The 26,146-nt window shown below is 39.5% G+C and overlaps 1 protein-coding gene across 1 annotated transcript in view; it reads left to right on the top strand.

Moving 5' to 3' along the window:
- Positions 1-270: 270 nt before the first annotated feature.
- The window catches only part of GPC6 (glypican 6), a 713,349-nt gene continuing 687,473 nt past the window's right edge, over positions 271-26,146 (top strand). The window contains exons 1-2 of the mRNA XM_058832891.1: positions 271-327; positions 406-487. Of these exons, the coding sequence (XP_058688874.1) occupies positions 271-327; positions 406-487 (139 nt within the window). The remainder of the gene's footprint in view (positions 328-405; positions 488-26,146) is intronic.

Here is a 26,146-nt window from a genome sequence, read left to right as displayed (position 1 = left end):
TATTATTATTTTTCTTTTGGCGTGGGGCGAGCGCTCTGCGTTTGGAGAAGAGCCGGAGGGACAAGGCTACCGCTCCCCGGCCCCCGCCGTGCGCGCATGTGTGTGTGTGCGCGCCCATCTCCCCCCCGCCTCGCAAAAGTTTGCCTGGGCGGCCGGGGGGCTCCCGGGCCGCCGCCCCCGCAGCCGGGGGGCGCGGCGGAGGCGCGGCGGGGCGGCGGAGGCGGCGGAGGCGCGGGACTTGCGCGCCGCGCGGGAGTTGCGCTCCGCGCCATGCCGGCGGCGCGGGGGGCTGCGCGGCGCTGCGCCCTGGCGGGGCCGCTGCTGCCGGTGCCGCCGCCGCTGCCGCCGCTGCTGCTGCTGCTGCTGCTGCTGCCGGTGCTGCCGGCCGCGGGGACCGAGGGCAAGGCGCGGAGCTGCGGCGAGGTGCGGCAGGCGTACAGCGCCAAGGGCTTCAGCCTGGCCAGCGTGCCCTACCAGGAGATCGCAGGTAAGGACGGGGCCGGGCGCGGCGGGCAGCGGGCTGGAGCCGCGGAGCGGGGCCGGCGCTGCCGCCGCCGGGCTGCGCGCACGCCCCAGCGGAGCGGGACCGGCGATCGCGGCGGTGTGTGCGCGGAGCGGAGCGGAGCGGCTCTGCCGGCCCGGGGGGCACCTGGGGGCTTCCCGGAGGAGCGTGTGTGTGCGTGTAGATAAAGATTCAATAAATACAGAAACTAAGGGGGTGGGGGGGGGGGGTAAAAAAAAAAAAAAGGGTGAGAATGACGGGGACGCAGGCAGGCTCAGCCGCGTTTCTGTTCGCTGGCTGAAACTTCTTGAGAGTTGCAGCCGAGCGGCGAGAGGCAGCGGGCAGGTCCGCAGTGGCGGCTGTCCCCGCTGCCGCCCTGAGCAGGGGAAAAAACTTTGCCCTCTGCTAGCGGGCACAGGGCGTGAAGGAGGAGGAGGGCGAGGAGGGCAGTGCTGGTCCCCTCCGCGGCCCCGGGCCGGGAGGGTCGCCCCTTGGAGGCGCCGCCGGGCTCCTCCGCCGCAGCACGGATCGAGCAGAGGCACCGGCTGCCGGGGAGAGGCACCCGCACACATCCACACACACCCACCCGGCAGCCTGTTACTCGGCTCTTCAGTCTGCTGAGACATGCCTACAACAGGTTATATCGCAGTCCGCCCACGAAGGTGTTGGGAGCGGATTTTTGTTGTAATTCTATTTCCCTACTTTTCCATACAGCGCTATCATATTGCGTCTTTAAGACTGAATGAATAAAAATACGTTCGGGACTGAAACTTATTTAGCAATCAGAGAGCACCACAAAAAGGGAGCTATTATACGTGAAGATATGAGCCAGGATTGCTTAAATCGGACTGCTTGAGCCCTCAAAAAAGGTTTATGCTTCGCCACTGGCACTTTGCTGTTAGGTCCTGCTATTTGTAGAGTGAATTAGATGCTCCTCGGTTTGCTCGCTTCCTCTTGAAAGTTGGAAGCAGTAGATTTATCTTCCTTGAGGTGAAATAATGCCACAGTTATTCACTGTGCAACATTTAGCACTTTACATGAGGAATGATAAATGTGGAAAATCTCAGGACAGCGAGGCTGTAGTTCACAAAGATATGGGGAAGGTTGTTCGATGTTGCACCTTCATCCCTCAGGCTTACTGATTCTCTGGTCTTTCTGTGCTTTTTCCTGTAATTTATATTCAGGTTGCTCATCAGTTATATGAAATCATGAAATCTCTCCTGTGAGCCACAGGAGATCCTTTGAATATGCAGTCATGCTTTCCCTTTGCTCGCTGTTACACCAGCTGCTTTCAGACAGAGGGGTAGGATATCCTCTGTTCCATTAAAAAAAAGGAAATTCCAGTAAATTTCAGACTTCTAATAACTTTGGGTAAACACTTGTTGCTTTCAGCTCACAGAGGAGTTTTATGGTTTCCTATATTTTCTGAACCTACAGTGTGAAGTTGACATGCAATTTTGAAGTAAGCCCAGCATTTACAAGTTTCTGTTGACGTATGGAGACTCAGAGTAATTAAATATTTAATAATAGATCAATCCAAAATTACTCCACAGTTTCCTGCTAAGTTTCATAAGTATATCTGCTTATATGATTAAGTACATGATTTATGGGAATATGAGTTATTTTTTCTGAGCTTCCTGTTGAAATGGTTTGGTTTCTTTGTGGTTTATCTTCCTTTTTGCTAGTTGGTGTATCAGCTTTTGAGCAGTTCTGTTTGTAGCTGTTCAAGTGAGTTGTTGTAAGACTAGGATTGCTTTAAAGTGCGTTTCTAAGTGTGCTGTTCTTGTACAGTGCTGCAAGGTGGGGTAATAGCTGCTCATGCAGCACGGGCTCTTGTTAATGTTAAAGCTCTGTATTTGCTACCTGGTGCGATGTTGGAAGTGTAGTTAAAGCAATCAATGTACAGGTTTAAGAAGCCTTTTTTTTTTTTTTCCCCCATTCTGTCTTTTTCCATCATTCTGACTTGGTTAAGGAAGAAATCTGTTAGTGTAGTCTGTCAGAGGCCTCATGTTTTAAGGAGTTCAAAGAACTTTATTACAGTCATATTTCTGAACAAATGTGTTTTCAAAAGGTTTTGCATCAATGTCTTGGTGATACGATGATAAATAGTAAGACACAATGTGGTTTATGTGTTTTGATTTAATAGTAGTCATGGTTTTTGTTGCCATTTGTTTAAAAGCTTCTAGTTTCTAGGGATGACTGTTGAAATGGATAAACTGAAGGGAGTGTGTATGTACTGAGGCAAAGTGTGTATGTACTGAACTAAAGTGTGTATGTACTGATGTAAAGAGCTGTGAACAGTCTGTTTAAATTATAGAGGCTGTGGACATAGAGGTATCTCTCTCTGTTGAATGGAACTTCAATGCAAGAGACTCATTAGATAACTTCTGTAACATTATTTGTACTGTCACTCACTTTTGCACAGACAAGATAGAAATTACAGATTTAAAAAGTTGTCAGTTTTTGCTCTGTAAGGAAGAGTGTTCCTACAGTATTTTGTTGCATGTGAAATATGTTGAAGTTGGCAGTAATGTGACTACATTTGTTCCCTGTACTTCTATTACAGTGCTGAATTGTTCTGTGTGATTGTATAGAACGTATTTGTAATCACCCTTCTGTGTCTGACGTCTTGTCTGATCACCACATTCTGGTGCTGTGAACACTGGAGTACAGCACATAAAGTTGTTTTCTGACATAGTTTAGCAAAGTAAGTCCTCAGTAAAGGAACTTTACTTGGGAATGGGGGGCAGAGGAAGAAAATTTGATGTATGCTTGATCTGCTGCTGTGGGCTTAATTCTGGCATCAGTCACATGCTGGGCATGTTTAGCAGGAGCTTGCAGTGTGGGCTGGGCTGTCCTTGTAAAAGGCTCCTCTTGAGAGCTGCTGTGGAATATCCTGTGTGTTGAAGAGTTCTACAGTGAGACTCAGGTTGCCATGACCCAGCATTCATGAATGTTAGTGGAACTCCTGAGGACTTCGCAGGAAATGTTTTGTTGTGGGAATATCTGTCATTTGAAAGTCAACACACAAGAGAAAAATCGTAGAACGTATCTTTTGGCAGTACTTGTTTACAACTCCAACCGTGCCTTCAGTAACTTACATTGTCTTAGAGGAAGCCATGAAAATGAAATGTCAGAGTTAAAGTTGGATTGTGTCCTTGTCTCAGAGTTTTCTGAATGAATGTCAGACTGTTTAAAGTAGTGGATGTGTCTGCTTTGTCCCTTTCCACTTCCAAGGTGAAGGGTGTAGGGGTTTTGTGTGTTGTGGTTTTGCCTGGGATTTGTTTTTTTGTTTTGTTTGGGGAAGGTTTACTATTTTCTGAATAATAGTTTATTTAGACAAAGACTAGATCTGTTCTGGTAAAGCATCCAACAGTAAAGATGTTGAATTCTAAATGCTGCATAAGACGTTATGTGAACTTTGTTCTGGAGCACAGATGATGGACAAGGTCCAGACAGCGCAGACATCATAGTCAAAGTAACTGGAATGACAGCAGAAGCGAACCCTTCATTTTGAAGGTCAGGAGTCACTTGAAATTGTGCTTTAATGAATAGGCTTTATACTGGCATAATGTGGAGGCGTTGACTGAAGTGAACAAGCATACAGTTGCTTGTAGCTCCCAAGTGGTAATAATAATAATAATAATAATAATAATAATAATAATAATAATAATAATACCTCAGTAGTCACCCATGCAGTTGAGCTATTAGTCCATGTCAGATGTTCCCGAGACACTCTTTCTAAATGTTTTGCTTTTGTACTCTAAAATGCAGTAGTAGATTGACAGAATAGGGAAAATCCTCCAGACTGAGTCTGTATCCAAGTACTTGTTCATTAATACTGCCTTTTACTGTTTCTCTGCTGCTGTCACTGAGAGCTGTGTGAAGAAAGGCCTGTAAAAAAGAAACAGCCTTACTAAAATAAATACTATATTCACAGTAAATTTATGAAATCTGTTCTAGACATTAATTCACTCCTGATCTCCATCATGGCAGTGAAGATGGACATGGAATTTCATGTAAACTTTCTGCTTCCTTTTTGTTTTAGCACTGTTTTAGTTGTAACCTCCACATTGTGTGTGACCCCCCTCTCACCTCTCCAGTTTCAGTAATTGCAGCATCAAGAGTTTCTCTGGTCACCTCTCCTTACGGCCACCCTTATTTTCCAGTTGTGGGTGCATGGTGCGTGCTAATAAATTGGCATGTGCATGTCAGTAGGAGGAAGTGCAGCTTCCCTAAGACCCATCTTTGCTGTCACTTTTCTACATATTTATTAGTTTGTATGTGACTGATGCCATTGAAGGAATACAACTTCTGTATGCACATCTAAAACCTAAAGGTGATGTTTGTAAGATCGGGGCCTTTGAGAAGAAATAGCGTGTTTTTAATGCTTATAAATAATTCAGTTTTGAATGAGAATTTTAAATCTCAGCATCTGGAGTTTCCCAGTGTGACTTTATGCTAGAGTATCTTGGAAAGAGGGACTTTAAAATAGAAAAGGCAATGCTTTAATAATTAATGTAATGATGAACTTCAGTGTATTGTCTCTAATCATCTCTTTTCTTTCTGTTGTCATTCTGATTTATAATCAAAAAGCATACCTGAAGCTATAATACTTTCTACGCTTCCAAGTGCTAATGTGTTAAACTGCTCTAAAGCTGTATTAGTACTTGTTTCATCATATGCTGTTGTGAAATACTCCTGAGATTAGGTGATGTTCAGACACCAGAGGTCAAGCACTATGTTAAAAGCTTAGGCCATTCTTTTTTATATTACTGCAATAAAGAATATATTCATTTCATTTATATTGCCACTTGGCTCTCATAAAAGGTCAGTTTCAGCTGAATGTACAATTACTTGCAAATGGCAAATCTTATAACAAGCGATCAACAATAAAAGCTTTTCTGGGTAATTTGTCTTTAAAACTACTACCTGCCATTTCTTTTGAATGACTCGAGCATCTTGCAGTATCACTTGGAGATCTCTGTCTTATTCCCCGCGATACATGTAAGAAAACTGTGCATACTAATCTCCCTTTCTGCTTAGTAAAGTAAAAATGCATAATTACATTAAAATTTCTTGTTGAAATAACAGGCGTGGTGCTTAAAACTCCATTATGGTATCAAAGTATCAGCACTCCCATTACTAGGAAAATGAAATTACTTTTCTAGTGAACTATGACTGTATGCCCCCTTTTGTACCTGGTTAATGGGTGCTATCTCCCTGTGAAGGGAACCCACGTTCTGTGCTTTTGACTGTTCATGCTATCAGGCATAATTATTTTAGCAGCTTAAATATGTATAAAAGAATTAACACTTCTTCAGAAATTCTTAAGAACAGCATATAAAGGTTGGTGTTTAAAGGCAAAATTGTTATTATGCTAAAGAGAGAGAATACATTATAAGATGCAAAAGGAATTTAAAATGTGTTGCAGATGGCAAGAAAACATATGCTGGTAAAATTCATAGCACTTTATTCCTCTGTATGTAAAAAAAGCCGAAAACCTACTGAAACCAAGATTTGCTTTCTTCACTACTTACTGCTCTAGAGCTCCAGCACACACCCCAAAAAAATGAGCTTCTCTAATAAGAACATTTCTAGCTCTTGTTATAGGAAGCTGTCACAAAGACCACCAGCTCGCTCCGACGAGCTGCTTCTGGCTAACGTGACCTTTTCCTTCCCGCAAAGTGGAACAGCAGCACTTTGTTCTGTTGAGCGATTGTGGAACACAGAAGACACATGGCATTTGGAGACAGGTGCTGGCAAAGGTGTGCTGGAAGAGGTTCCCTCTGACTGCACAGGTGACAGCAGTTTGGGTCCTACTGTGACACCCACCCAGCAGAGCCAGTCAGGGGTTGTGGGTTGTGCTGGCAGGGCTGCTGTCCCCTCTGCCCACTGTGAGACTGAATGTGCAGGGAGAGGCTCTGCAGCACAGCCCCAGCTCTGAGATGGGATGGAGACCTGCTAGCCACCCATCCTGGTCCTGATTTTCAGGTTTGGGTACAGGAACTGCATTTGGTGCGTCCAAAAGAAGCAGCCAGGGCTGATACTCCTAATGCAAACAGCAAATTGCTCTCCAGCTCGTCTGGCCTGTGAGGTCTGTCACCTTGTGCTTCTAATGGCCTTTTAACTGTGTCTCCAGCTGAGCAGCAGATGTAAAGGGTACCGAGCATCTCAAGCTGTTTTTTTTTGTTTTTTTACCTGAAAGAAGCATTTCTATAGATGCTCGACAAACAGTGGAGCCTTGAACCTGCTCACTGACCTGTTGGGTTTAAAATAGCAGGGCAAATCTCCCCAAAATAAGTGGAAGTGTCGACTACTTTTAACAGGTGCTGTGTAGTGGCATTAAATAAGTATGCTTACAGAGTAACACACAGTATCTCTGTGTGTGCATGTGTCTGCATGCAGAGGCAAAGTTAGGGGTTTTAGCTGAAGTGGCTCCAAAGTCACGTTTAAGGACTGAAAGAGCTAGAGAAGTTGCACATTACCAGAATAGGTGCTTGCAGACCAGGTTGAAATTTTGTTTTATGGGCCCCTCTGACCAACACCTGAATGCAATCACATGCACAATAAAAAACTACACAGGACTCATTTCATGTATGTCAGAAAGATCAAAGGCTAAGTCATCCATGCTAATCCTACTGTTTGGGAAGTCCAGTTAGTTCAAGCTTGATGCTTGACTAAGCAGTAGCTACTTGCCTTACTTACAGTAACCTGCCCTGTAAGTCAAAAGCTAGAATTCTCTCCTGCCAGAAACAGTTTCTTCAGTTTCTTTGCCACTCTTTGCAGCTGTTGATGTGTTCATAATGGTAACAACATATTTATCTGATGTTTTCAGCCATGTCCCTCTGGCTCCTGTTTCTAACATGCTAGAGACTACAGAAGCATCTAGCACTTGTATGAGTTGGCCTTGGAGGGAAGTCAGTGCATGGGGTGAGGCTTTTGTACAGCTCAGTACTGGGTTGTCATGTAGTACAGTGGGAGGATGATGTGGATACTGCTGTGGCTGGAGAAGTGTGGAGGTATGTGAAAGTACTGCAGACCTGGCAAAACATAGCCTGTAAATGTCTCACTGTGGTTCTCATGTCAAATGTCTCTGGATGGCTTTTGAGTTATTGTTGGTAATCCTTACAACCTTGGAGTTTGTCTTTGAGAGCAGTAATTAATACAGGAAACTAAAATGTCTTTCTTAAACAGAATTTGTTTTAAAAAGTGAAGCATAACAGTGGGGAACGGATCTTTTTGTGCAGTTATCCTACCAAAAGTAAGACAGTGGTGACTGATGGCTACATGGCCAAGGAGGCTCTTGTCAGATCCAACGTACACTTCCTGTAAGTTCTTTTCAGTTCAGGATTCAGGTTTTCCATCTTTGGGAAATGTTTCTCTGAGATGCTGACCTGGACTAGAAAACAGATCTGATAGCAAATACACCGAAAACGATCTTGAAGCTGCTCAAGATGGTGTGTAGGAATGTGTACCTGAAGTCATGATGAGAAGATGAGGCTCACAGTCTAATGGTGTCTTTCAGGTAGATGTTTTAAAATTCCATTGAAACTGCTAGAGAAAGACTGTCCATCTTTTCTCATGTGTCACTGAAATGCAGTGTGGCAGTAGTATAGTGTTCTTAGCAGTGTAGTTCAGAAGAAACTATTGGGAGCTGAACATTCTTGGCTATTATCCCCACTTCTGTGCTTGGCTTTCTAACTGCATCGCCATCAACTTTACAAGCCATACTAGCAAAGTCATCTGTTCTTCAGAACGGATGGAGCTGAACACTTGCCTGGGATGAAAAAAAGTACGGAGAGGACTTTACTACCTTAGGGAAACTCTTGTTTGTTACCATGTCAGTGTGTGATAGTTAATGTGGTCAGTTTAGTGCTTGTCTGCTGATTTTATGGCATATTGAATTTGGGGGTTAAGAAGCAAATGGATGAGGTAGTTAGAACTCATGTTGTATACGGTTATTTATTGCTGTTTCCATGTTTAAAATCTTTTCTACACCTGAGGGTACCCATCCTCAACTCTGTGCACCTTTGACCTTATAGTTGTGCTCACAGTAGCACTGAGATTGTTAAAAGCAGTGGCAAAATGCTTCTTTTTATGTCCTAAGAATCCAATTGTCAGCCATGAGATTTCAGATTGAACAATTTCTAAATGCCGTCCAGTTTATAAGAACCCTTGTTTTTAAATGAGTGCTTGTCCTTAAGAAGCTTAAAGAATGCAGTGAACAGTTAAAGGCAAGGGCTGATGTACAACAGTGTCCAGTGGCTCAACCTGATCTGTTTTCTATCTTTTCTCTTAAAATGATGAAGTCTTTCAGAAAGGAGATGTAAATACAAACAGCAACTTCATCAGAAGTTACACGGAATTGATTCACATCATAAACACGAAATATGCATATTTAGTTCTCTGATATTAGCTTTAGGCTTTACAACTTTTTATAACTTTAATTGCATATGAGCAATTTAAGCTCCTTGGATGAAAATAGCTATATATTATTTAATCTTTCAGAATTATCTTTGTAGAGAAATATAGACAATACCTTTTGAACAGTTTTTCACTCAGGCCATTTTTCCTTTAACCAGTTAGAGTCATTGTGAGTTACAGTATTCTTATCTGGTCTAATCTTTGCATAGCATGCTCGTATTTAGAGCGGTTTATAAAATTTGATGCCAAAGGTGGCTCACAGAAAAACCTTCCTTAGTAAAACAGCTCTTATTTTGTGAAGTAGTCTATCCTTGGCTACCAGTCCTGTTGCAAAATAAAGCAGGGAGGACAGATAAGCAAATCAAAACTGCAATTTTTGTCATGTCACAGTAAGTCATCTTGGCTCAATAGAGGTTTAGATGGTTTGGAGCAAAACATCAAAATCTAATTTAAAAATTAAGGTATTTAAAAGAATGGCATAGGGGATATTTATTTGTTGAACTGGGGACAAGCAGGAGCAATATTCCATGACCATTTTTTTCCATGAGATGGTCTTTGTGCTGACTGTGGCCTGGCAATAAGCACTGGTAATGGAACACAACTAATATTCACTGATTAAAGACAAACACCTGTCTTTGCCATGTAGCATGGCTGATGAAATGGAAGGACTCCCAGGAAGGACTTCCTGAAACTGAATGCTGAAACAGTGATTAGCTTGTTCTTAAAGCTGATCTTCAGAAGTCCTGTACTGTTCTTTGAATGAGAACTCCAAAGCCTCTTTCTTCTTTAACTACTGAGACAGCATACTAAAAGCCGTGTGTGAGTTGCTGTAGTCAGATTGGCTCTGAGGCACATGCATGCTTCTGTTATTATTTTTTTGAGTTAAAGACCCCCCCCCCCCAAACTTGAATTTTGCCTGTCTCCATTGAATGCAGCCGATGGAGGAGTTTGATTGTGAATTAATTGCAGGGGTTTTTTTACAAATTTGTGAGAAGCACTGAAGAAATGCAAGGAAGGAACAGTCCTATCTGCAGAGGTTTCATTTTACACTTGTTTCAGTATTTCTTCAAGAGACTTACAAAATCATGTCATAATTATGTACATACTGTTTAAACCTTTCTCTGTTACATAGACATCAAACATAATACAAATAAATCTGCTGCTTAATTTTTTAGTTGTCCTCCTGAAAGATGCCAGCTTCATATCATGGTGAAATTCAAGAGTAATTGATGGATCGTTTGTGGATGCATCTTGGTACCTTGTCAATTAGTAATTTAGAGTTTGAGTTTGCTTTTTAAAGTAGCTCCAGCTGGGCACTGTAAATCATTGTCTAGAGCACAGTCTATGCTCAGTACAGAAACTGGCCAAACCACAAACTCTTTCCACCTTGTATACCAAAATCTGGTTGCTGGCGAATACTTAAATGCATAAATTCAGATCACTGCTGAAGCAAAGCTTTTCCACGTCTGATGAACGCATTTAAATTGTTCCTCTCACAGTCTGCCCAATAGACCAATTCTTTCTCTTCAACCTAAAGGAGTACGTGGAAGAATTATGTCCACAGTGTATGGACATATGTAGATATAAACCTCTGTACCCAAACAGCTCCTTACATGGAAAAAATCTGCTGAGATTCTATCACATTCTGAGGTACATGTAACGCTGGATAACGAGTGGATTAAAAATTTGGATTATAAGTGAGGTCCAATTGTATTTTTAATAGTTGCATTGTTGTCCTGTCATTGCTTTTTTTTTTTTTTTTTTCCCCCCTTTTCTTCTTTGCGGATTCTAGAGTAATTCCATTTTTTTCAGTGACAGGATGGTTACTGCCATTTCCTCCACACCTAATGGACCTCCAGGTAAATCTGGTTTTGACCAAAGAGGAAATGCTACCAAAGTTCCCTGTCCTTTTAAACTGCAAGAAGAGCAAAACACCAACTCAAGATGAAGCAAACTACACATAAGAATGGATTCATCCAGATCTTATTCTGTAATGCCAAACAAATTTGATATCTGAGTCCATAAACCTCAGTTGGGGTTAAAGAATCATGTGTTTCACTTTGCTATTGATTTATAAACTTTTAGGTTATTTTTTATAGTCCTTTGACCATCATTATTACATTTATTGTACAGCACAGACAATAAACCTTTCAAGAAGAGTAATGGCATTGGAAAATTAGGATCATCATCATTTTAATGGCGGTTACCTAAGTGTTCATCATTCTGTTCCATTCTGTGGCTTGCCTGATGTTCGGAGCCGATCAACCTGTTGCATCCAGTGACTGTTCAGATGAGTCATAATAAAAAAACTAATGCAGCAAAATAAAACATCTCAAAATGAATCTTAAAGTTTCTGTACCTTTATGTTAATCCAATATGGAGACACAGAGGCAAAATCTTAATTAGTTGAAATGAGCAAATATGAGATGAGCTGTTTAGAATTTTCAACAATAAGCATTTTGGGAAGTTGATACTAACAGCTAGCAGCCACATTTTCTGATTAATACATATTTGTATTTTTGACACGCTCATATGAAAGGCAAATTTGTAAACATTACCAATATTTATTCCACAAATATTTGTCTCATTTCACCCTGCTGCGATCTGCAAGTGCTAATCATTGGAACCCTTTGGAGCAAAGGAACTTACCAGGTTGCATTAGATAAAACAGGAACAAAATATTCAAACAAATTTTTGTGGTAGAAGTGTCTTGGTCGATCTGCTTTTACAAGTCAGCTGCAGGCATGTCTTTCAACAGTGAGGAGTTAATTTGCAAAGGCAAGATATATTATATATTCTGAGCATTTTCTCAGTTCCTTACGGGGAACTTCTCTCTTCTAAATCATTCTTTTCGATTCTGTCCAGAAAATTTCTTGTTTATGCTACACACACACATACATACATCCCCATTTCAAAATAAGAAAAAATAACAGATAATTCAGTTTTTTAAAAGTTACTTGTCATTGCTGAAACACTTAACAGCTTCCAGAAAGAGTTAGGCCATCACTGTTTTTACTGATACAGTCCCTTATTTTAGGCAGCTTCCTGCCTTGCAGGATAATTTTTCATACAGGTGCTTAAGGCTGTAGGATACAATGCATGAGGAAAATTAGTCAGAACAATTGAGTAATCAGCCAGTGAATATGATGTAGGAAAAAACCCCTGTGTGTGATGCTTGCTGATGAGTGAGAGAGTTGAATCCTCCCTCCACCTTTTGAGACAACATCTTCAAGGCCCTTTCTTGGAGGGATGCATGTGATCTCTTTTTGAAGAAATTCTACTGTGCATAAATAGTATTGCATAATAACAGGAAATAATGGAAGGGTGGAGAGGGATGTTTTACAATATGCATGCAGTGATAAGACAAGGGGCAGTGGCTTTAAGGTGAAAGACGATAGATTTAGACTAGAGGGGTGAGGCACTGAAAAATGTTGCCCAGGAGAGTTACATATGCTCCATCCCTGGAAGTGTTCATGGCCAGGCTGTATGGGACTTTGAAGAACCTGGTTTAGTGAAAAGTGTCCCTACCCATGGCAGGGGACTTGGAACTAGAAAATTTTCAAGGTCCTTTCCAACCCAAATAATTCCATGATTCTATGATTCAGTGTTCACTGAGACAGAGAGGATGTTTTGTTTTGTGCCTTTTCTTTAGCACATCAGTGTTAACTATTGGAAGTGCACATGATTATTGTTGAAGGTGAGTTTTGGGTAGGCTGTAGTTCCAAAAATGGCTTGATCATTCCTCAAACTTGTGCATGAAACATTCTTGGAAGATGTTTTTGTTTTCCTGTTAGTGGGAGTGGATGGTGGTGCAGAACAGTTCCGTATATACCCTGATAAGGGGTTTAACATTTTGTGTTCTATAAATATATGTTTTTTAAGAATAATAGTATTTTAAGAGTAATACTGTAAAAAAACCCCAAAAATATCTCATGGAGAGACAGCAACAGAAATCTTGGTGTTATCTGCTGAAGATGAAGCTGTTCTAAGATGCTTCACTAAGGTTAAGGTACAAGAGAGAGATCTTGAACATCCCATGGGTTCTGTCTGTTTCCACTCTAAGTTTTAGTTTTTTTATGAGCCTAGATATAAACTTGGTACTGGGAATAGTAACACATTAAAACTTTCTCCTGGGGAAATTGTTTGAGTTTTGAAGCACCTTAGAAGGTTGCAAAGGTATTGCTGGCCAACAGGCACAAAATAATTTGATATAAAACTGAGCTCTAGGTTGCTGTTGGAAACCACCAAGATAATGAGTCAGTATAAGAAAAAAACAGGTTCATTATTTTTTAATTGGGCTGCTCATCAAAAATGCAAGAGGTGTTCCAAATATCATGAAGTTTAAGGAAATTAAGTTCTGACGAATTCCATGTACATAACATGATGAATATATCAATTATACCCTGCTGACCCACACGAGTGAGTTATTCCTTTTCAAATGTCTTCTCTGGGTTGTGTGAAAAACAACACAAACATCATTTTAAGTAGTATATAAATACAAACTGAAGTTTTAAGTACTAAGTACTTAAAATGAAACTTTAACAAGACCAAAAGCATTTTGGCAAGATTATTTCAGGGAACAGTTAAAATAAATGAGAACAGCTTTCCTTTGTGATTAACACCATTATATTCTCATTCATTTATGACATTATATTAATTCAGGATATTATATTCATTCAAGACTTACATAGCAATTTTCAGAGGAGATATGTAACAACAAAATGAGAAAAGCAATAAAAGACACAGAACTAATAATACATTTGATACTGAGAGAAAGGAAGATGCGGAGTGGGCTGGGAAAATTGGGGCATATCGACATTCAGCTTGCTGCAGAACTCAGATGTAGGAAGATGTAGGAACTAAAGAAACATTTCTTGTGCAGATACATAGACATGACAGAGGAGGTGGATATTTGGTGGAATGCTGATGAGTGGATTTACAAAGCTTTCTGAGATTTGTTTTTTGCTTTCACTTTCAGTATAAATTCTCTCCTTGTTGCCATCAATCCCAAAAATAAAACCAGGATCAAAACTCTCTTTCTAAGAATTTTGTAGTCATTTTATAGGGGCTTTGTTAGTACTGAACTCGAAAGTGAGTGTGATACTTCTATCACTTACCTGACTGTGTTTCTTAGAGACTAACAACTGCAGCAGTCTTGTGTGATGTCTTTCTGAGAGTCCCTCCCCTTAGTGTCTTGCCTTTCTCTTCCTTTGGTCCTTCCCTGAACATGCCCTGGATTTTCAACATCTCCATAGCCCCTCTTTAGCACCTCTCAAAAAGATTATTTATAAAGTCTCAAAATGCTCTTGCCTCTGCACACATCCTGTCAGCACTCCATTATCTCTGTACACAATTCCATTCACATACACAAATACTGCTCCATTTGCACAGCATGCTGGGGGGAAAGTTTCTTTCTTTGACTTCTTTTTTTGTCTCATATCAGATACAACAATATCATCAAGAAATCATTCTGCTTGGGCACTCATGAGTAGCTGATTCAGTGTCCTCTAGTTTTTACTGACTAGGTTACTAGAATTCTTCCACCTTTATTGTTTTTTTGGTCCTTGCCAGGAATTAGTATTTAACTGGTGTTGCCTTTATTATAAAGATAACTTGCCAGTAAACTTCCAACAGCTTCACTCCATGTTACTGTTTTCCCAGTTGCTTGATCTTTTTGTTGGTTTTTTGGTGTATGTCCCTGTCCTGGCCTTGCCCCCACTCCTCTCCCTTCCCCTCTTGCTTTTTTAAAATTGCTCTTAGTATTGTGCTTCTGCAACTTCAGGCTGTAGTTTTATCTGACAGTTACTCAAAAGAAGATATCATTTAGTATAGTCTTCTTGTATTTAGGATTTACCCTCTTTACAGTGAATTTTCTGTTGGCTTTTTCTTGGAGCACTTTCTGACCAAAGCCTGTCAAACTGTTGGATTTTGGAAGGATCAGGACTTCTTTCTTTGCCCTGAATTTTATTTCCTGAACTATTTATTCTGGAAGATCATTTTCATGAAAGTTAAACCATATGTAAGAAACTCCTGGGGATATGGAGGGGAGTCCAGTCAGTTCAGTCTTTGAGAAGGAACAAAGCACTGGGGAACAAAAGCATGAGGCACACAAGTTTGCTTCTGCAAAGTTATGTAAAAATAAAGAAACACAGGCTGAGCTTAGGAATTTGGCTGCTGGAACAAAAGACATAACGACTAAAGTAATCTTTTGTAATTTTTGCATGTGTTAATGCAGCAGTTTTGCTTAAATTTGGACAATACCAGAATCTTGTTTACAAACTCTGATTTTACATCCCATCTGTAATTAGTATTTTATTCTTAGACTGTGGGAGTTAAACCCCGTGGAGTTCCTTTTTAAAAAGGGAAAACCACTAGCTGTCCATCCATATTCCTGACACAGTGGAGGCCCCAGGAGTTTTCTGCTAAAATTCCCATACACTCACAAGAGCTGCAGAGGCATCCTTTGTGAGCCAGAAGATGGGGCATCTCTGTGAGGGCTTCAGGTAGGACATCAAAACAGCTTCACAGTGGTCCCCTTGCTTTGCTGTGATGTGAGTAATTGAAAAATCATGAAATGTTTTGTGTTTGAAGGCACCATAAAAATCGTCTAGTTCCAGCGAGTTCCTGCTGGGATACCTTCCAGTAGACCAGGTTGCTCAGAGCCCAAGCTAAACTGGCCTTGAACAGTATGAGGAACGGGGCAGTCGCAGCTTCTCTGGGTGACCTGTTCCAGTGTCTCACCACCCTCACAATGAAGAATGTCTTCCTAATGCCAGATTAGATTAGATATTTCTATTTAAAGCCATTCCCCCTTTATCCTATTGCTACATGTCCTCGTAAAAAGTCCCTCTCCAGCTTTTCTATAGGTCCTCCTTAGGTACTGCAAGGCTGCTTTAAGTTTTCTGTGAAAGCTTCTCTTCTTCAGACTGAACAACCCTGAGTCCCTCAGCCTGTATTCATAGGAGAGGTGCTCCAGCCCTGTGATTATTTTCATGGCTGTCCTCTGGACATGCTCCAGCAAATCCATGTCCTTCATATGAGTCATTACTGTAATGAGCTTCCCTGGCACCTCGAGTCCAGGTACTTCAGGCACCAGTGCCTTGCAGCCCACCTACAGATGTTGTGGTGTGGTCCAGGTGGGTCAGGATGCCCCACCTGACCTGATGTACATTGAGTAACAGCACCTGTTGTGTTATGGAGTAATTTAATACTGTGTGGAGTATAAGAAGGTATTGGATTGGTTTGGATTTGGGTATAGGACATGACTTCAAATACAGATGTTAGGAATGAGAGGTTTTTTGCATTTTTTCTTCCTCACTTTTGTAGGAGGCAGAAATATTCATGGCAAACAGCAGTACAGATGTATTTTTACTTCTCAATCATCAACACTTTGGGAAGAATACAGGCAAAGGACAAAACAAAAGGAAAGCAGCCACAAGACAGAAGTGGCAGGATGTGCTGAAAAGTATTGGTTTTGCGATTCTGCTGTAGTCAGAAAAGTCAAAATCCACAGTAGAATACAGGAATGAAATATGACAGTCTTCTAGACTGCAGCGTAACAAAATTGAAGCAAATATAAGCTAGCTCCAAGCAAAGCACTGCTTATCTGCCATTGACCATGATGTCGACTCTTAAAATGAAAAGTGTGATACTGTATTTGGGGAGTGGAAAATTAATTTTTTTCATTACCATGGCAATTTTTAATGTCATTATTTCATAATTACTCCACAAAGTTTAGAGACATTTAAGAGACATTTAGCATTGCTAGTAGCTTTTTGATCTTACTGAGAAGGAATCACCATAATGAAATCCAAATACAAAATTAATATGAAATTGCCAAATATTTGCTTTTTTTTGTTTGTTTGTTTGTTTTGTTTTGATTTGATTTAAACAGATGCACAGGCTTTGAGAAAAAAGTTTTTTTAATTTAAAAAATAATTTTAAAAAGGGTACAGTTTCAGAGTGATGCATGGAATAAGTTGCTGCTACCTGAAAGTGTGGAAGACCAGAGGTAAAGGCAACTTCAGTCTAAGTCAGGACTGAGGAAGCAAATAGTTTGTGGCACCACAGGGCTAACTGATATAGTTACTGCTCCTTTAATCTCCTTTACTGACTTGCACATAGCCAACAGGCACAAACTTTGTTTGCTGATATTTTTTAAGTTAACTGTGCTTTTAGTAGCAGTGAATAAATCAAAAATTAGGGAAGAAACACCAAAACAGGTTTTTTAGCAGTGTAAATAAAATACAGTTTAACATGGTAGCATATTGTGACTATAACCTAATGTGAAAAGTATTCTATCAGCAAAATTATTCTTATGTTATATTTTGGGGTTAACATTAAACCCAAGTTCAGTCCTTGGTAAGGACTCAAGGACTGAAATTGTGAAATACAAATTTTTCATGATCCTGTATGTAAATAGTGATGGTACTCTTTGCCACTGTTTTTACCTGTGATTAATTTGCCTTTATAATCATGATATAAAAACCCCACATGGTCAAGATACATCTGTTTTAGTAACTCAGGTAGGCAGAACAGCCTGGAGTTTTTTCCTTTGGCATCATGCTGTAGCGCAAGGAAATAGTTTTTTAAAAATGAAAAATCCACTTACTCTTCACAGAAAGTTGGTAGTTACCAATGAGGCAGATTCTGGACATAAATGAAACAAATACACTTAATGAACCAGGTATTGTGATGACTGTTGCTTAAAACTTATTTCTTACACTATAATTCATGGGCAGATACTGGTAGAAAAAGCTTTACTTTGAACAGAACCAGAGCTGGATAAAAAACCAGGAGAGAGAAGTCTGTGTATTGGGACTGAGATGTTGGTTTGATAAAACCAGAGATTACTTTGTCTTTTTGTGTGATTCTAGGGACAAGTAAAAGGGATGGATCCAAAACGAAATGTACTTGAAAGCCCATTGGCAATAGGATCAAAAGGAAAGCAAATGGGAGATAAAGAGCAGAGTGAGCGAAAAGAGGTGCTCCATAACAATGTGCAGCAGCCTGTGGAGGGAACTGAAGGTGAAGGAAATGTCATGTGGTAGCTTCTTTTCAGATGTGAGTCTTTAATCTTTTTTTTTTTTGCATTTTTTGCACATGAATTCTGTAGAATTTTATTTGCTTTCAAAATTTCATCAGGCACAAGTGCTTGTTGGAGTATTTCTGACAGTATTCCTAGTGTTTGAACTTCATAGTTGTCATTAGTTCCTTCAGTAAATATTCCCTGCTGTTGCTTTGATTTTCATAATTAGTCACTCTCAATCAAGTACATTTCTCAAGCACTGGAATCATGAAATATAAATTCTTCATGATCCCATAATGAACAGATAATTTTAAAGGTTTTGATTCACAATATATGTTCTAGCTAAGAAAAGAATGTGACTATGTGAGAAAGAACAAAGAGCCAGGCACCAAGATCCTTCCATTTTAGGATAGTTTAGGGAATTTTTTTATGCCTTCTTAAGGTATTAAGATACCCAAATACTTGAGAAACTTGGAATTGATTAATGAAAGATAGAAGTCTGTATCTTATTTGTGAGTTTTATATTTGTATATCTCTCTATCCCTCTATCTGTCTACCTATTTAGAGGTGATTAAAGCAAAGCTGTTAATTTGCTGTCATTTGTGAAACAATATTTTTTTACTATATATGTGACATCAGAGGGTTTCAGAATATGAAGTGATGTGTGATTTTAGCAAGCAGAAAAACAAGTGAAATGAAAGGTGTTCTACTCAGAAGTGAAGGCTATATTGCAAGTGTTTTATTTCATGCAAATCCAATGATACACGTATACAGAAATTATGAATATGCAGACCTCCAAAATGTCCTAGAAGGATTTTTTTAAGGATTAGGGTACTAAAATCATAGAGAGCAGTTTGAGGCAGTGTCTTCTTAAGAACCACAAGGCCTCTGTAAAAAACTTATAAAAAACCAGCTCCCCTGCCCCAAGCAGTTGTATTGGCTGTTTTGGGGCAGAAACTTCACCTTGGTAGCCATGAGAGAGGAGTGCTATTCTCCTTGTATGTTCATCACCCAAAAAGAAGTGTTTGGCACTTTGAGTCCAGCTGGATTTAAGCATCTGCTTAATCAGATTTATGAGCCTGGTATTCTGGTGTATGGATACTGTAGTTTCCCTTGAAAATATTCCTATGGTCTTTATGTTTTATTTTTTTCTTGTTATAGTACATGACAAGAAAATAGATAATACTTGTCCTTTTTTTTAAAATGTTGTAGTTGCTTGTAATAAATGGAGAAGGAAAGACTTCTAAATAAGATATTCTACATCATTCCCTGGAAGCATTCAGGGAACATACCTGAATTAGCATTTCAGTATGAATTAGGAACGTGCTTTTGAAGTAAAGCTCTCCATTGTCTCTACTTGCTGTGCTTGGATTCACATTTTAAAGTGGTCTTGGGGAGCACAAGACGGACTTTTTTGGGGGTAACCAAACAATGTGCTCCAACCATTTCCAGATAATGAAACGCCTAGTCCCAGATCAAAATAAATCCAAACCCTTTAATAAGTATAGTGTGGATGTCAGTTTCTCATCAGCCATGCATTACCCGAAGGAGTTGCTTCTATTGAACTGCTCTGCTTGCTTCTGTAGGTGCAAGCATGAATTTCTTCAAAGCTTTCTCTCTTTTAGCTACAGGGTGAGTCTGGGTCCTCAGTCGAGGCAGGCAGAATCACTCTGCTGCAGGAAGGTGCCTAAATTTGAGGCACTGAAAGCTCATATCAGCTGTCTGAAAGTAGGTGATATAAATACTGTTCATAGTCTTTATATCATAAAATAGAGCAAGGCAGTGCAGGCAGCAGCTGTGCAGCACTTCTTACTTCAGTCGCCTCCAGTGAGTTATTCTCCCTTGGGCAGGATGTGATGGGGATTGCACCCCATCTGGGCTAATCCAGAATGTTTGTTGTTTTAGAGAGACATGATAATATTACCAAAAAAAATGAGACAATAGAAAATAGGCAAAACCCTTCCTTTTTTTTTTTGGAGCACACCCTTCTCCACACTTGCATTCAGCTGCTTGTAATCACTAGGCTAGGGCAAAACAAATACTTTGATCTTGTACTAGGACTACTAAGTAAATCAGCTAAATTGTTACTAGCATAAACTCCTGTTTTCTTGCATGTTATCTGAAAAGCTGTTTGGTGAATCTTGTTTCACTGTCAATTAGATATTATTTCTCCCTCCCAGAAAACACAGATCTCCCAGTTCATTCAAAAATACTTTGAGTATACATTTCTCATATCAAGGCCACAATAAATCAAGTATGGAATGGTGCAGACTTCAGTCACGTACTTTTCTATAACTTTCTGATTCTCACATAATTGGTAGCATATATTTCTACTTAAAACACCAAAAAATACTAGCTGATAGATCAAGAAGATTCCTAGATCCAAGATCAAGGAAAAAGCAAAGACTGTATGCTAGCGTACTATTAGAAATTTAGAATTGTAACATCAAACATAAAAAATCTAGATAATTACAATTGTTGCAGGAGCTTTGTTTGGCTACTTATTAGTGAAGATGGTCCTAGAAGTATCTTCATGCACAAATCCTCCTGCAGGATCACTTATTGTACTTAGACAATTAATTATTTTCTCTCTCTTATATTAGATCATACTCAAGTTCTGTTCTGAAGATAAGCTATAAATATTCTCTTTTCTTACAACTATTATATCTAGAAACTTAATGAAATAATTTTCTTTTCATAAGTTGTCCTGAGCTATTGCTTTCCTTTTACATGTGAGAAATAAATATATTTTTAAAGATACAGATGCTCAGTTTGTGTTCTAAAAGTACTTAGCACTTTGTATTTTCAGAGTATCACCAACTGGCTTTAGCTGCAGTCTCCAAGCAGATCTTCTGTATAACAGGCTCTATTGTGTCTGTTTTTGGACACCAGAAAGTGATTAATGTAAATGGAGAATTGTTTGTGAAAGTCTGGCTGAGATACAGGAACCTATAGGAGGAAAAATGCTACCAAGCAGTTCTCCATGGAAATGCTCTTGCCATGGTACTCAGGACATTATCCTTTCTCTAGCTGCTACTCTCATCTCCATTCACTAAGCACTTTACAAGTTTGGCAAAAGAAAATGCTGTTGTCCTGCAAGCTGAACACTACCCGATCTTGCTCAAGCTAAACTGATACCATCCACCGTTGTGATGCAAATGCATGCAAGACAGTAGGTGTGATTTTATTGTATGAATATCTTCTTTCCTTTCCTAATTTCTTCATGATCTTTAAACAAGACTCCTTAGATGCATATAAAAGTTACAGTTCAGGTACCTGAATTTAGACTTTCTTATTGTCATGTCAGCTTTTTGTACAAAATTCACTGTGCATCTGTTTCCCTGTGGTCTTTTGTTTTATGTGCCCAAAACACGTATTTTAGAAAAAGTCCTTTATGGACCTTTTGTACTGTGATGAATTTTCCTGGTATTCGTATAGTAGCAGCTTAATGGAACTGTGTTAAAATGGACAGGATATATGCTGGCATTCATTGAAAAATGTGAGATCAGAGGCACACTTAAGTGTTATGTGACTTTGACTGGTATCTGATAGGACTGGAGGATGTGCTTCAAATGATACCCAAACCAGCACCACTGGATACACTACAGCACTCTCGCCCTACCAAGGTTAGAAGGAACCCTAGAAGGACAAGTACAGGAAAAAAGCCCCAAACACTTGGTGTAGAGTTTGATTCTTTTGAGCATCTGACTTGGATTCAGGTCCATAAATGCACAAAGACAATGGTTTGGGGTTTGACTCACAGGTCTTCTTCTTCATGAAGCCTATTCTGCTGCAAGTGTTTGTCACTGAGGGCAGTGTGGACACAGAGTTAGCATGTGGAATGGACATGTCAGCAGAAAGACTAGGTAGACAAGGAATGGTTGAAAAATGAATGTTTGGTTTATGTCTGAGCTCTTCCAGAGAGGGGAAAACCACAGTTTGTTCAGATCAAGTGGCAGCTGCTGAAGTACTGCTCTAAGTGTATTCAAGTGCCAGGTTCATAGGGGACGCAGACTTATTTTAAACACTCCATGAAAATGAGAATAGTTCTTCAAAGTTGAAAGCTAAAGCGTTCATTTATTTCAAATGTTTCTCTTGGAACGATTTAGTAGACTAGACTCTTGATTTACTATTGAGTAGTTTATTATTGTTTCTGTTTCCAAGGGTTGCTTTGGTGTTGTACTGCAAAGTTTAGAACTTCCTTGAAAATCCCAAGAAGGAGGGAAGCCTCTTTTATCTCCTTCTTGTTGTTTCGTGAGGTTACAGCTGTGATTTAATTACATGAGATGAGCAATTGGCAAGGTTTAGGAGACATACCCTACTGTGATCCCCCTCACCTAATACCTTTGACTTACTACAAATCTCTCCTGTATTACTGGTTACCACTTTTCCTAGTTCACATATCTGCTTTTTTTCTATTATTTTTTCAGCCTTGTTAAGTTTTTGTTTTCAGTGTTCTCAGGAACATTTTTCATTATAGTGAAGTTTGCAGCATGAAATGTAGCTTCTACCTGTTGTACCATGACCTTGCACCAGCCAACGTGCTGTCAGTAGCAGGTGTCATTCACTGGCAGCAGATGCTCCTCCTTCATAATTTTACCTGTCTCCACAGAAACTGATAGCTCAGATGGATTTCCCAGAAGCAGAGCTTTCGTGTTGAAGGCTTAATTTCAAATTATAATTCTAAAATGTGTGTGCTGCCCACATCTAATTCCATTTGTGCTTTCCCTGAATACTGCAAAAATTTCATCTTCTGTCCTTTCCCTCCCCTGTCTTCTGACATAATTGTAGTAGCTGCTGCCCCAGCAGATTTCAAGAAGCATACTAGAGGCAGAAACACAAACAAACGAACAGAGCAAAACAAAATTAAAAAAAACACCCTAATATGTTTTTCCCCTTTAGCTTCCATCCTTAATCCCTATAATCACATATAACTGAATATAGGCAGAGATATCCTGAAAAGGCAGAACTAAATCAGAGCTAGATGATTTACTCCAAGTCATGCATACAGCAGGCAGTATTCCTAAAATAAAATATAAAGCTATCTGTTTTTTGTTCTTTTAATTCAAGTTTCTTAATCTATTTAATCTTTCCAAAGATGAAGTTAACTCATTGTGGTCTTTGTATCTTTGCTAATTATACCATCCTGTTGAAATTGTGCAGATTTTTTGCACTGTAAGGTTACCTAATTTCCCTTTTGGTCTTGTTTCTTGTTGATTAATAATTCCTAAAATTTTATTTTGTTTTTAACAGCTACTGGGCATGAAGAACAGTAATCAAAGGGTTTAAATTGACTATTAGTACTAATAAAAGTTACAGCAGTCCATGACTGCAGTTAGGATTGTCTTTTCTTGCCCTTCATATGCAGTACTTTGTAAATAACTATTTGAATTTGATCTGTAATTTCTTTGCCAGGTGATTGAGTATTGTAAGATCCTCTTATGGCTCTTCAAAGGCAGTTTTATTTACTCCTGTTCTGGTTGATTCTTTAGTATCAGACTTTCTCTTCACGTACTGTTCTCATTTCTCAGATGATAATAAAGTTCAGTGTCACAAGACCTGAGAGAAGTTGATGGGAATGCTTCCTTCTCCATTGTGAATACTGACCATTTTATTCCTAACATGCTTCCTGTCTCCTGGTTACCAGGCCAGAAGACACTCTTGCCTCTCCTCCCACAACAGTCGGGTCTAAGGCTCTAAGTACACTGTCTGAAAGAAGGCTTTTGGAAATTCAACTGCTTTTTGCTAACCAATTGCAATTTTTTTTTTGCAATTGCAGTCTTATACAAACTTTGTTTACTCTTCCAGGGAAGTAGTAACTTGTGAGACAGAACTTATTATCATGCATCCAACAGTTTTCTGTTCATTTGGTTCATTAGGCAAACTTCTGTTGGTGTATCTGATACAGAGGTTGGATTTCCTCTTTTAGTATTTATTGAATTCTGAGGGAGATTAAAAAGCCACCTCTCCTACGTCTGCAACCTTCCTCTGACACAGAGCTTGATTTTAGTGACAAAACCAACTGTGTTACGTATTTTCACATGTTCTAGACTTGTTTGGAGTGCAGTCCAAGTTATAGGAGAGAGAATCAGATGTCTGAAGAATTAGGAAACCACTATTTTGTGGACTGAGCATTACCAGAGGTCTCATTCTTCATTCAGAGGAAAGTTATGTCAAACAGGAAGCTGATCTCATCCTAGTCATGGTTAGGCATAAGCAATGCAACTCTTCTTAGAAAAGCCAGAACCATGCACTAATCACCATAAAAAATAAACAAAAACGTAGTATGTGGAAGACCAGTGGGAAGGACTTGTGGATACATGGCTTAGCACAGGAGTAGTAAATGAAACTGCTACCCTGTCTTCCAAGCATATTCAAAGAAAAGGTTTTTTTCTTAGAATTGCCAATATTAAGTTTAGTCCTAGGGTTGCTTCTTTTGTTTCAAATTGGAAAAGTTAAAAACTTGGAACATTGTTCTTACAGTCCCATGAGCAGCAGAGTGAGCTTTCCAGAGAAACCACTGTAAGGAGGTCTAGAGAAGTATGGCCACAGCCTTCAAACAAACATCTTTTTAGAAGCTAGAAGCTTTTTTTTTTTACCAGAAACAAATGGGATTGCGTTATTAATTCAGATGAATACTTGCTATAATTTGACATTCATTTTCAAAATAAATCCAAACAGCTTTCTTCCTTTTAGGTAAGCGTCAGAGCTATTGTAACAGCACTATCAATCTGAGGCAGAGGAGTCATGACTTCTATTTGGAGATCAGTGAGAGTGAACACATGGCTACCAGTACAGCAATTTACTGTTCTGCTCTTGGTCATACTAGGTAGAGGAAAATAGAAATTGTGTATTATATAGAAAGTTTGTTTCGAATTTTCATACTAGAGTAGGAACTTGCTTTCCAAGCAAGATAAATCTTTCCAAGCTCATAACTGTGAAAAATTGCTCCACAGTTGATTTATGGACCATGGTGTGATGGAAGGTAGAAGTGTATAACTGTGCTTACTTGGAGATTTCCTTTCTTCAGCAACAAAAGTCTTCAGATCAGAATATTCTAGAATTGCTGCATAGAAATATAGAGATTTATGTTCTGAAGTATTAGAAATATTTTCCTTTTTCCTCAGTTCTTTTGTTATTTAGTAACATTGAATTAACTTAGCTGTGAAAGTGCTGATCCAGGCAAAACTTGAGGGAGTGAGACATGGTATTGCTTGTCTGATTTTGCCCTCTTGTTGTAGGGACCAATCTGTGTCAGTCTTAAGAAGCTTGTAATTTCCTAAGAAAGGGAAATTTCCTTGGTTTTCTGTGATGTAAGGTTTCCATACTTTAACCTCTTTGATTAAAAAAAAACCCTGCAGGTATGTGCAGGCCCATTGAATATCCCATCATCACTCGAATTCTTTTTAAGTGTCTGAAATGTTGGCACTAGAAGACATATGCAACTTTTAAATGTATGAAACTGCTTTCTCTGTTTCTGGGGGAATTTTATGACAATATCCAACTGTGGTGTGTTTGCTTTGTTGAAGTTTTTATTGCATGAGTTGCATGTATGGTATTTTTTCCCCTGGACTTCCACCTTCCATCCTTACCTCAATAATGCAGTATGCTAAGATGGGGATTTTGCTAGCCAGCATTAATGGTAATCTGCTTTCAGTGTGTTTTTTATGTGGCCACATCTGAAGTGCTGATAAAAAGTTATGAGTTCCACAAGATGAGGACATAAAAGATGCAAAATTCAATCCTCTACCTCCTAGTCTTATAACCACAATATTATCTGAATGAAGGACACTATCATTATGTGCCATAAGACTCAGTATTTTTAAAGAGTATTTCCCAAAGTAATTCTGACAGATTTGACAGATGTAATCTTTTTACCTGGTCATCACCTACCAGGGGTTTTTAAGTACTTATGTATGTAATAAAACATAGTAAAGTAGTAAAAGGGAGGCCCAGCACTAGGTCTGTCTAGTGTAGGTACAACAGTGATCATGGTGATCTGGTGAGCCTTTCTCAGCAGTACTGCAGCACAAACAAGTTAAAAAGCTACCATGCCTACCAGAGATTACTGAAAAGCAATTGCTGTGACTTGCCTGTATCCTAGTACAACAGCCAGGGATATGTCTTAGCCTAACCAGAAAGGTTTGTCATGAAGGAATCTAGTTAAGGCAGTTAAAAATAGTCTTGGA

The sequence above is a fragment of the Poecile atricapillus genome, chromosome 1, assembly GCF_030490865.1.
Source record: "Poecile atricapillus isolate bPoeAtr1 chromosome 1, bPoeAtr1.hap1, whole genome shotgun sequence".
In the NCBI taxonomy this organism is placed as follows: Eukaryota; Metazoa; Chordata; class Aves; order Passeriformes; family Paridae; genus Poecile; species Poecile atricapillus.
This window is presented reverse-complemented; position numbering and strand designations above follow the sequence as displayed.